The sequence below is a fragment of the Nymphaea colorata genome, unplaced genomic scaffold (genome assembly GCF_008831285.2).
Source record: "Nymphaea colorata isolate Beijing-Zhang1983 unplaced genomic scaffold, ASM883128v2 scaffold0619, whole genome shotgun sequence".
NCBI classification, from domain to species: domain Eukaryota; kingdom Viridiplantae; phylum Streptophyta; class Magnoliopsida; order Nymphaeales; family Nymphaeaceae; genus Nymphaea; species Nymphaea colorata.
The window spans coordinates 804-13383 of record NW_022205125.1 but is presented as its reverse complement, the minus strand read 5'-3'; the positions used below and the strand labels follow the sequence as shown (position 1 = coordinate 13383).

At 39.1% G+C, this 12580-nt stretch overlaps 1 protein-coding gene across 1 annotated transcript; it reads right to left on the bottom strand.

The window, feature by feature from the left end:
* Positions 1-1112: 1112 nt before the first annotated feature.
* Positions 1113-11651, bottom strand: LOC116245281 (uncharacterized). The gene is made up of 6 exons (XM_031616917.2): positions 11516-11651; positions 9870-10066; positions 9069-9168; positions 8879-8995; positions 2458-2514; positions 1113-1724 (listed from the first exon to the last, which is right to left on the bottom strand). Exons 1-6 carry the CDS (start codon positions 11546-11548, stop codon positions 1614-1616), a joined length of 615 nt encoding a protein of 204 aa, XP_031472777.1. The 5' UTR covers positions 11549-11651; the 3' UTR covers positions 1113-1613.
* Positions 11652-12580: the final 929 nt, after the last annotated feature.

The window sequence follows — 12580 nt, the reverse complement described above, 5'->3', positions numbered from 1 at the left end:
AATTTATGTGGTGATTTATTTGGCCAGCAAACTCATTGGATCTGGAACAGCAATATGCATTACAAGAATCGATCCGCAGAAATCATATTCTGTACAACAGGAACTGACGAAACCCTCCAATCAAACCATTTGCAGCCCAGAAACATTTGGTCTAAAAAGCCAGAAGGCAAAGGGTGAGGCGACCGAATAGATTAGCTTTCAGATCTTGCTGGGTGGACATCTGCAAGCGTCAAAGTTAAATCTTGGGATACTTAATATTTTGTTTTGGAAGCATGCTGAAACCTTCCTAGCCAAACGTCGACCCAGATTCAAACGAATCAAGGCCAATTACAGAGACCTATTTCAAACTCTGGCAAGTTTTTTTTCCTTGCATTAGAAACGCCTGATGCTCAGAACCATGGAGATACAAGCCCAAGAAGCAGTCAAGGCGATGTTTTTGATTTTTCATAATATTGATAATACAAGTTAAAAGGAGTTCGATGTTCTTGGTGAAATGATAAGAATTGCAACAAAAAGTTGTATTGCTAATGACATTTAAATGGAATTGGGATCACTATAGCTCCCGCAACATTTTACCCATCTGGAAAACATTTTCTGATGTATTTTGAACTTTTGATTCCTGGTTTTTTCTTTTAGCATTTTACAACCTATTTTGAAGTTTTAACACCGTTTGTGTAAGAAAATTAGCATAGAACTTTAAATTTTGCTGTTTATATAATCTAAGAAACAACACTGTCAAAAAGTATATTAAAGAACATCACTGAGAGGGTTAATATAACAAACAAGGTGAAGTATCTTAAAGAACATCTCTGTTTCGAAATCTCATGGTATCAACCATCCATATTGCAAAAGAGGGAGCACCGATTACAAGTCAAACCATGCGAAGGCATTACACCGAGACACAAAAGGCAACGATACCCTAAACAGGATGGAGAGATGGTTGAAACCCAACTTTCAGTTGGGTGGTAAGATCAGAAACTATATTTGACAATGCATGAAATATAATTCTGAAAGTGGAGTTTCAATATCGACCCTACTGCATTGCAATTTCTGGCAAAGAAACACCACCTGTCGTAGTAACCACAAGGTCCACAACACTTACCCATTATCCTTATAACACCCTAACATCCTGTTTCCAATTAGTGCCCAAGAGTGCGGCACTGGAAGCAACCGGCTATAATACCGAAGATGCAGGTTCAACCTGCACCTCTTCAAAATTTTATCGAAAAATATGACCTTTTTGCAAAAATACATTTTTGATATTTAATATTCAGAAGTACTTTAACAAATAGCAGAAAAAAAAATATTCAAAATGGAACCATTCATTTCTTTCGCCTACTTCACATAACGTGAAGAGAAATACAACTAAAGCTACAAACTTGCCAAATAAACGATTGAAAATGACCATTCCGATTCAGTGTAAAGGAAGAAGGCAATGCACCAAGGTAAGATACCCTTCGCAATTCTACAACTAAATCTAGCTCACTTGGCTCCAGTGGCACCTTCATGCTGATATCCAATGGCCGACCCACCACTCACTTGGTTTAACTTGAACCCACAACAAGCAAGGTCACCATATCTAAGTTCTTGGATCTAGATGCTGAAACAATCACCTATCGATGCAGCAAAGAGTGAATTACCACACCACCAGCAGACGCCTGGTTTGCAGCACGATTGCTGCCAAAATTTTTCTTGTTTGATTCTCTTGCTATCCTGGAGCCAAACTGGAGACCAAGAACAACCACCAGCTACTTCAGGAGGAATATGTTACAAAAACAAAACACAGACTCCCCTAAGTATTATCAACCAAGAAGCCTAGAAGAGCAGAATTTTATCAGATGACCAAAAATCGTTTCATATAGGACATGAGATTGGAAGATCCAAAACATTTGACATGCAAATTCGCAGCCAAATAATGCATAGAAACTCAACATGGGTACATAAAGAGCTATTATGGACCAAAAGAACTAGAGGAACGACATTCAGACATCCGACCGACAACAGTCTAACTACATATTTTACCACTTCCACAAAATTATCAAAGACCTAAATTTCCGTTGGGGCTTTTAATCCATGTCCAGTGAAAAAATATAAAATTTTCATATAGCGATAGTCAGCCCACAGAACTAGAGACTCAAAGTGAATGAATCGACCCAAAAGAAGGTGGCGCAATTTTGGCGTGACCCAAGGATCTTTTAGCATGAAGAGTAAAGAGTTTTGACTATAGAATGGCTGAGTCCAGCCGAACTTGATTTACAAAATATAGAACTCATTACTTGTAAGTTGCAACCCAACGCTTCCTTGCACTATTTAATGCAACAAACGTAATAACATATATTTGCTACTGGTTGACAAGCCTATAAGACCGGCTTGGTTTCCCGGTCTATGTTATGAAGAAAAACAAAGCACCTCTTTCTTTCTATATTGCATGAAATATGCAAAGGGAAGCAAATATACCTGGATTGCTCTCTTCGGTAAGGTAGCTGCTTTATCCAGTCCCAGCAACCAAGCAACCTTGAAAGAATATCAGAACAAATTTTCAGTAACGAATTAGCATAGCCACTTGCTTCCTTGCAATGCTAGTGAAATCTACAAAACTAAAAATAGAATCAAGATTCAATTGCAAAGAAGAGAACTCTGTGTATCCTTAGGCCAATTCTGGGAATTAAAGAAACATGGTCATGCCTAAAGAGGTGCAGCACCCACATGGACGAGACACTGGTGCAGGTGACACAATCAATGCATGTCCAGTGCAGTCTCCCTCTTATGAACAGCTCTGCTCCATGCACCTGAGGACCCCTCCAGGGAGCTCCATTTTCTGTTTTATTTGATGCACTCCCCCCAGCAAGAAGAGTGACTTCAAGCCCTATCCCTCTCCAGCAAGCTCCCCTCATATGCCTCTCCAGCAAGCTCCCCTCCATCGTCCGACTAACACCCCCACCAACAACATTACCCCCAACCTTTCCCACCATCCCCCCCAACCAATTCCAATGAAAACCCATACCCTTCTTCTCCCTCTCTCCAGTGGTGTGTTCTCTGCCTTCCTCAATCAACAATGGCCCTCCATCCTTTGGTGGCTTGTATCAATACCTGTTTTCATTTTGTTTCATTGTTTGTTACCTCCTCTGTCCTGCCACTAGGGGTGGGCATCATGCCGGGTCGGCCCCGAAGCACAGGCCCAGGCCCGGCCTGATATCCCAGGTCCCGGCCTGATATCCCGGGTCCCGGCCCGTTTGAGGTTCATCCGACGCCCGGCGCTGCTGATGATCCTCCGACAGTCGTCCAGCGTCACCGTCGAAGACGCGGAAGGGGGAGCGGGAGACGGAGGGGTGAGGGAGGGGGAGGGGAGGGGAGGGGGAGGACCGGAGGGGGAGCGCCCGACGGAGGGGGAGACTGGGGAGGGGGAGCGGGCCGGATCGGGCCGACCCAGGCTGCGTCATTTGACCCGGGCCCAGCCCAAGACCCGGTTTTCCTGGCCCGGATCTGGGCCCGACCGGGCCGGGTGCCGGGTACCCGACGGCGGCCCGACCCGACGCCCACCCTTACCTGTCCCTATATATGCGTGTTTTCTCATTTTCTGTTTTTCAGTACGACTGTCTGTTTTCAGTTTTCAGCATGAATGTATGATTGTGTTGTATATGCGTTATACTTTTTTATATACCATTATGCTGTTTTGCATATGTGTTCGCTGTTTTCAGACATATGGATACACAGGCAACTCAATCCTATTTCAGTATGATTGTTATATTTTCACTTTTCAGGTTTGTTGGTTGGTTGTATATATAGGCTCTTTATACAGTTGCAACTTGTAATACTGTTATATATATGCTTTCATAATCTTGAATCTGTCACCACTGCATTAAGTTCCATAGGTTAGCTACTTATGTTACACATTTCTGTTTGTCAGCTTCAAACAATTGCCAAGGGCCATTGCTTCCCGACAGACAGAATGTCCAGTTCTGCTAGCCAAAACTGTAATCAATTTATGTTTGATTGTCTGTTTTAGCCTTTTATAGGCATATAGCTGTGTATTTGTTCTAATTTGTATATAATGTCATTTCGTAACTTTTGCTATCAAATTTGAGTTTTGAATGTAAAACTTGCAAGATGGCTAATAAAGGTAAAGGAAAGCAAATGGTTTTTTTATTGTATTGCAGGAGTATCTTCCTCTTGCAAATATTAGTTCCTCAAAGCCCGTCTCACAACCTGCTGCTGTATATGCAAATGAAGAATGACCACTATGGACAGGAATAAGTGTGGCCTCAAAACATGTAGCTGGTGGTCATGGAAATGTGCACTTAATGTGTGGATTTTGTGAGACTTCATCTATTGGATCTTATGCAAGAATGAAGGCACATTAATTGAAGTTATCAAATTTATGCACTCTTGCATGTAAAAAAAAAAAATTCATACAAAAAAAGTTAAAGAATTCAAGAAGTTGAAAGACGTAGAGATTCAATTCAAGCAAATATATTCAACCAATCAAGTGCTTTAAATGTTCCCAGGTCTTTTAAAAGTGTTGATCTACACAAGAAACGAAAGACATGTTACAATGCTTGTGAAAGAGCAGAAACAGACAGGAAAGGAATTCTTCTTTCCTATCTGCATTTCTTTCAATGTAGTAAGAAATCTCTATTGGAAAAATTTGGTGACTTCATTTGCAAATTACAAATTGTCTGTATATGTGCCTCCAATTTTAGAAAGACTATGAACATCAATTCTTAAAGAAGAGAAGGATGACGCTGAAAAGAATTTAACTTTGAAAAAAATTTTGTGGAATATAGTTGGTATATGATTTGTCTTTGATGGGTGAACAGGCAGTAAAAACTAAAAACTATTGTCATTGCATGTGCCCAGCCAGTGTTTTCTATGACAATTGATGAAACCTGAAAATATAAAAATGTTAAATATTTGAAGAAATCATTCAGAAGACAACAAACAAGTTGGTCCTAATAAGGTAGTGCAAATGATACTTCTGCCTGTAACACAAGAACACACATAATCCACCAAGAGAAAAAAAATATCCTCGAGCACATGAATAATTTTCATGGCCTGCAGATCTAGAAGGAGATGTTAAGCATATCAAAAGTTTCATTGTTAATCATCAACATGCATTTGTTTCTTTTTAGTAGTTATTCTAACTTGAAATACGTCACATGGGTGTGGGGTGTGGGTGCAGGATATGGTATTTTTTTAAAAAAAATAGGTTATATATATATATATATTTTTTATATATATATATATATATAGAGAGAGAGAGAGAGAGAGAGAAACCACTTAAGATCCTTATTCTATATTTACATTTAAGTAATTTAAATTTTTTTGTATTAGGACTAGTTTAGTTAAGTGCATATTTTAAATGGATAGTTTTGGCCCGGTTTGGCTTACCGCACTGGATGTGCTGTGTCGAAGAAGCACCAGCACTAGCATTGACATAGGTGCGGCAGCTGTTTAGGCGCACCCATGTGATATACTTTGAAATTGTTAAAAATTGCTAAGACATGTTTTGCTTCTATGGTCTGTCATTGTCATGATGAAAAGAGTTAAAAGAGTAAAGAATGCATTTCTTCTCATGGTAGTTGATAAAGATTGGAATTTCTGTCGAGCTAAAGATGAATCCAAAACTCAAGCAATGCAGATCAGTGTGGATTATTTGTGGTGGAATAAACTTTCACACTTAATTTTACAAAGCCAATTTAGGACATGTTGAGGGAAGTTGGTCAGAAATTTTGTCAAATGTAGGATGACATGATTGACCAAATACAGTCTATACTTTGAGCATGAGAGAGAAAACATTGCACTTAGTAGTTCAAAGTTTCTTCATGACATACAATCAATATTGGTTGAAAGATTGGCTAAGAGAAATACACCTCTACATTACGCGGTTCATTCTTTGGTTCCAAAAAATTATTCCAAAATTTGGAGCTGTTAAATATGATCCAAATCAAGCTTACGAGATATTTAAAAACAAACCAGCATGCATAGAGGCTTTTTGCACATCCTTACATCAAAAGACAAGCTACTCTTGAATATGCAATGTTCTGTATTGTTCATGAAGATTTAAATCTTTAGATGCAATGGTAGCAAGGGAAGACGAAGTCCTAAGTAAGATGAAGTCCTAAGTCCTTTTGACTGGTACGTATCCTGTGGATCAGAAATATACACACTCCAAAAACTTGCAATGAGGTTACCATCTCAGCTTGCTACTATCATGTTGCAAAGAAAATTGGAGCACACATTCTCAGATATACAATATCAAAAGGAATAAACTCACTAGCAAGCATGCAATTTGTGATTTCTTTTACAAAAGAAAAAAGAGTATAGCTGTTGTATATTTAATATTTCTTTGTGTTATTTGGTTGATTCAATAATTTTCTAGCGTTAAATAATTAGACTAAAATCATTATGCTTCTATTTTATGGCTATTATCCTCAAATTTTTTATTTTCATGGTGCATTTAAAAGCAATTGTAGATCATCTAAATTTTGGGATGTAAGCATTTGATCTCAAGGGAAAGTGTGACCCCATACTACTAACATGTTTAGTCAAACTAGCTATTTCTTCTTTTGATGATTTTAAGGATGACACTGAAAGCACGGAAGGAACAACAAAAAAGTCATCAATATGAGTCTGATGAAGTATGAACTAAAAACTATCCTATTGGAATTTGGTTTGAATCATTGACAGAATGATTGGAATCACTCACTAGAATGATAGATTCTTAGTTTTATATACTTAATTGATGATTTTATTGTTTATGGACAATTTTGTATTATATATATTCCCTTTCCGCACCCTCCACCTGTGTGAAAATATGGCCTGCTTACACAGAAAACCACCTAAGGACCATGAATACACCAAGGGCTTGCTCCCCATTCCAAGTCAAGAATGTATCTGAGTACCCTAAAATTCTAGACAGAAGATTGCAATTTTTATGTTTCAATTTAATTGATTCTCACGAGATAAGGCATCTGTAGCATCAATGACTTTTTTTTTGGAATCATGCTCTTTTAACTATACAATAAATTTTACAGACTTATAATGATAGCACATTTCATTACAACAGATTGTGTGTAAAGTAGAAAAGGTTCTGTTAGAATTTAAGGTGGAATTAAAGGGTTGAGGGCCATCTTAGTTCTTAGGCCTGGCAGGGTATTACAGTAGGTTTGTTAAAAATTTTGGACTGCACGCTGCACCCCTAACTAGCATATTGAAGAAGGATCAGTTGGTGGAGCACTCAAAGTAAAGCTGCATTTGAGAGACCATCAAAGAATACATCAAGGCATGTGACACTTGTAGACGGCACAAGTACAAGACTCTACGCTCTGCTGGCCTTCTACAACCTTTGCCCGTTCCTGACAAAATATGGGAGGATTTGTCAATGGATTTTATCAAAAGACTGCCTCGATCAAAAGGGAAATAAGTTATCTTAGTGGTGGTAGACAGGTTATCGAAATATGTGCATTTCATAACACAGCCAAGGATCTGGCTAAGGCTTTTCAGGATCATGTAGGAAAGCTGCATGGAATCCATGTTGGTGGTAAGTGATCGTGACCCCTTGTTTGTAGGTAACTTTTGAAAAAATTACTTCGAATTGCAGGGAAACCAGGCTGCAAATGAGTACTGCATATCATCCACAATTGAATGGTCAAGCGGAGGTTCTAAATCAGGTATTGGAAACATATCTGAGGTGCTACGGAGAGTACCAGCCTCATAACTGGATGGAGTATCTCTCTTGGCCTAAGTATTCCTATAACACAGCCGAACATTCTGCCCTAGGAAAATCCCTTTTTGAAGTGGTGTACGGCCACCACCTGACCTACGTCGCTTCCATCCTCAAGGGGAACGACAAGGCAGTACAATAAAAAGCATTGTTATTCATTCCCAAGAATATGAGACAGGCCAGTGGGTCTAGTTGAAGAACTTTCCTGCAGGAAGGGTCCAGCATCGATCAGCAGGAACCCATACATTGTCTGTAAGGCATTCAGGTCCCTTTAAGGAGATAGAAAGAATTGGGAAATTGGCCTACAGGCTATAGCTTCCAAAGAGTTCATCAATTCATCTCGTGTCTCATGTCTCCTGCTTGAAGGCCTGCTATTCTAGAGCTGAACCAGATGCTGCAGCCAACCCACTGCCAAGTATTCATTCAGGACTGTTTCCATTCCGAGTGCTTCAGCAAAAATTTTACAGAAGGTCAAATCAACCTTGCACAGCCTGGCTGGTGGAATGGCAAGGACCAGAAGCTCCAAACTCATCATGGGAGGACGCCACAGCGACACAGCAACAATTTCCTGAGTTCATACCTTGAGGACAAGGTGTTGGTCAAGGGGAGGGCAATGTTAGCCTCTGATCCTGAATCATCTTATTAGTAATAGTATAGGTCACGAGAAGAAGGTGTGGGTCGGGTCTTAGGAGCAAACAACCCATTTTAGACCCATTTTTCCCTCTTATAAAAAGGGATTGATACTGTATTAGGAGGCCACAACTTTAACAACATGGACCCTCTCTTGTGCTGAGAGAGCTTTTGGCCCCAAGTCAGAGGTGAATTAGGTTAAGTGTGTTGTGTGTGATTTTCTTCATCGCAACTCTGTTAGCCGGTGACTAACAGAAGGTGCACCACAGAACCAGGATTTGGAGGGCGCATATCTCTTACATGAGGATGATACACAAATCAACAATAACCATGGCTATCTCAAAATTTTGATGGCTAATCCTCCTTATGAGACCAAGTGTAAATCAACAAAATAACAGGAATACCATGAACAGAAAAACAAAAGGGCACACTCCAAACGGTTGTGAAAAGTTGAATACAAAGAACGAGAATAATAAAATCGACCCAAAAGTAAGTCTCAGAATTTTCCATTAACAGAAGAAGTACCTCTCTTAGGATTTTCTTATCGCCTTTGCCAGTCGATTGGTCAAGATCAGCAATCTCCCACAGAGGAACATCTAACAGGTATCTTATAACATTCTCATCCAAGAAAGGGAATCTAGCCTGAAAGATGAACAGATAGCAGAATATTGGGCCAATGTGATTGACTTAAAGAAAAAAGAAGGGGATGAAGTACCTCTTTTCCATGGTCAGAAATGCATCTATCATCTCTGCCAAGGTTCCTTTTCCAGATTCTTTGCATATCCAACTTCAGCTCCTCCTGCAACGTGAGCCAACTGACAAACGAAGAAATGAATCTAGAAAGTTCCAACAATGAAAACCAGGAACTTGCATAACTGCAGAGCGTATGATTGAACACTACAACAACACGAACATTTAACAAAAAATATAATAACCTAGTATTGAAAACTAGGAGTGTGCTTCTGTTTCAGTTGACACCACTATACCTGCAGTCCCTTTTGCGTATCTGTTACACAGGTGCCTATACATATGCTTTGCATATAGTGAAATGAAGGGTCTGGTTTGTGCTATGTGTTTTACATGAGTTGATCAAGGCCATCAAATCTGTCACATCGCCAATGTTTGTGTCCGTTGTGCATTTAAAAAAAGAAATTGAACAAACATTTGGGGTGTGATGTGTCATAGCCGATGCATGTCGGAACCAAGACATGTGCACCGCCAAAACTTTATGCATCTTCGCATATCCTTCTAACATAAGATCAGAGTAATAACCAAATTCAGCCAATTCCACCAAGTTGAACTGAAGATAAATGAGAAGGCTAACAGCTACTTAGGTTCAGGTCAACCAGATGAGATGCACCCAAGATGTCGCTTTTACAAATAAAGGTGCAATATCTCCAAAGCAATTTGATGGCACATAAGAAAAATGTTTATAAAGAGGCACAACATGATTTTGTGCATTGCAACTGTGAATAAGAAAGCGCAATTGCAGATTTCCATTTTAAAGAAAGCTTACCCTCCTTGCCTATATTTAGTTTTGTGTCTACCATAGCCAGCACATTGCTCATCCGCACCTGAACCAACCAATAAAATTCTAGCTTCTGATTTGTACTTATGACGCTGAGCGGTTTTTTCACAATTTCCAGAAGCTCCTTCATTTACCCAGCCATCTCCACCAGCTGCCAACCATAAGGCTATCCCAATGTTAAGGTCCTAGATAGCATCAGGAAAATATCAGGCTCTAACCTAGATGGAGTACAAAGAAAAGCAAGTACCTTTTCAGGTAAAAATTATGATTGAAATTGCACAAGGTACAATAGAAACAAGTTAATGAGCAGCACAACCCCCTAAAGCTGCATTGCAGAATAACTTTTCATTATCGATGAACAGAAGAGGAAGCGGCACGGCGTCTAGCTCGCTTACATGTAGTTGGATCATAAGCCACTTGCTAACACAACTCAAAATAAGGGCTCAAAATAAAAAATAGAAAGAGTCATACTTCACAGTAATTTCTAACACCAAATTCCAAAAACTCTAAAATAAGATGATCCAGCCTACTATTGTCAAGACATTCTGTTACTATATTCTTTGTTTCAGTTTTCAAAATGCAAGTCTCACCAATCACTGCAGGTGGTGAGCAGGTGATAAAAGAGGAATGTAAAGGGCATCAGGTTGAAGACCCAGGATGAAGTCCCAACCCTGCCATGCTGTTGCTGGAGTTTTCCCATGGTGTTGTCCCGACAAGGTTTGGTGGTCAAGCCTCATCCTTAGTTCCAAAAAGAAAAGGGGCAAGTTTAGCCACAATTTACCAATCTGCCTTCGCAGCTTGCACTTTCTTTTCTTTCTTTTTTTTTTTTAACTTTTACTGACAAAAGCAAATATTTGATAAGGAGGTGTAGCTATTTCTCATCCTCACCACAAAGGAAATGAATCAATTTTTTTTATTTATATGCAAGGTAAACACTTTTCAATCCTTCATCCTGCATGAGAACTTGAAGTAGTTTTTTCTTGCTAAATAAATTTGAAGAGAAGAGGAAAAAATCATCATTAGCGCTCTACAGTGGATAAGGATAACCCTCGCGTAGATATGCATGTTTTATTGAAGAGCTGGAAGATCAGTTCAATCATAGTATCGTAACAGTGATGATCCAAATAATGATGAACAAATATCCACTACTCTTGCCATTTGGACTGTCTGAGTGTGTGCATTGAGATTAAATTGCTATTATGCATTTCAAACGCTTCTAATTGACTTCAGATATGACTTTGTAATAGCAACAAATTATTTTATTTCCTTTTTGTATGCATCTGTTTGCATAATTATTATCTCAGCTTAGTTCTCTTTATTAGTATTATTCCTTCACATCACTACAACATTAAATCTCCAGTTTCGCTACCACTTGAAAAGACCTCATATTGCTAATACAACATTAAACCTCCAGTTCTAGTGCCCACTTGAGAAGACCCCATATTGCTTAATTTCCTTCTTCGTTTCATGTGGATCCATGTTCTTCATCAACTAGGAAACATTATTCACTCTAATAGCATATAAACAATCTCAAAATAAGTCACAACATAATTCCAAGCACATCGCGATATTTTGGACATAAGACCATAATCTTATTAGAATTCAAGTTGGGTTCCATAACAGAAGCTACTAACCATGTATGTATTTGCTGGACTAATCAGTGACATAACATGCTTTGACTCTGAATCCAGCTTTGACAGATCAGCATCAATTTCCACGAGACGCCATCTGCATTAACCAAAAGTTAAATTAAAGCCTCGGTATATGCAGGAGAGAATGTTGGTATTACAGAAATTCATTAACTTTTTAAAAGAGATAAAAGTTTGCAGGTACTATGACATCTAAGGGACCACCCATAAGCAAAGAGAAACTTTCCATATAAAACAAGAAATTAGTCCAGAAAATTTAAGAATGAAGGTCTTTAAGTGAAACTTGTGAAAAGCAAAATTAACAATTTTATGGTCAAAAGTAGGACATTCATACAAGGTCTTGTTAGGATAAAAAATTGTGAATGGATGCTTAGTAGTTACTAGGATTTTTTTGATGCAGGAACTCCAAGGAAATATATGCCAAGCATTTAAAGATAACAAAATGAACGTTGTACCTATGCCACATGGATGAGGATTAAGGGGACTCAATCAAATAAACAAAGCAAAACTTATGGACATTGTCAAATTAAGTTATGCACAAAATGCACCTCTGTGTTAGCAAAATTCAGACAAGGATAAATGAGGCATTTTGAAACCAAATTTCCTACAGCTTCATCCCAACTCTGATGACTTATAAAAAACACAGTTGAACAAAATGGAAGTTATTATTAAAGAACAACAAAGTCAAGGACACAGCGTCAACCATGTCAAACAGAGGTTGAATGCATCAAGGAGTGTCATGATGTATTGAAAACATGTTCAAGTGCATACAAATTGACTCAACATGGAAGCAAAGAAGGGCCGGAAGGAGGAGCACGCTGCACAGCAGGGCACGAGCAAAGGTAGCAGGGGTGAGGGCTACAACTGAAAAGAGTCAAAGCCCTAACCCTTTTTCGTTTATGCTTTAACAGATTAACGAGCTCTGTCGCCGGAGGAAAAATGCTCTGTCGCCGGAGGAACGAGCTCTGTCGCCAGAAGAAAAGCTATGTCGCCGGCCGTCGAAAAAGCTCTGCCGCCGGTGCTTCGGTGCTTTGAGAGGGAGAAGACGGA

Coding starts and splice junctions, on each gene's coding strand:
- LOC116245281 (XM_031616917.2), bottom strand. CDS start 11,548: ATGTCACTGATTAGTCCAGCAAATACATACATG. Junction 10,067..11,515: donor GTCCAGCAAATACATACATG/GTTAGTAGCTTC, acceptor GATGCTATCTAG/GACCTTAACATTGGGATAGC. Junction 9,169..9,869: donor ACTAAATATAGGCAAGGAGG/GTAAGCTTTCTT, acceptor TTCGTTTGTCAG/TTGGCTCACGTTGCAGGAGG.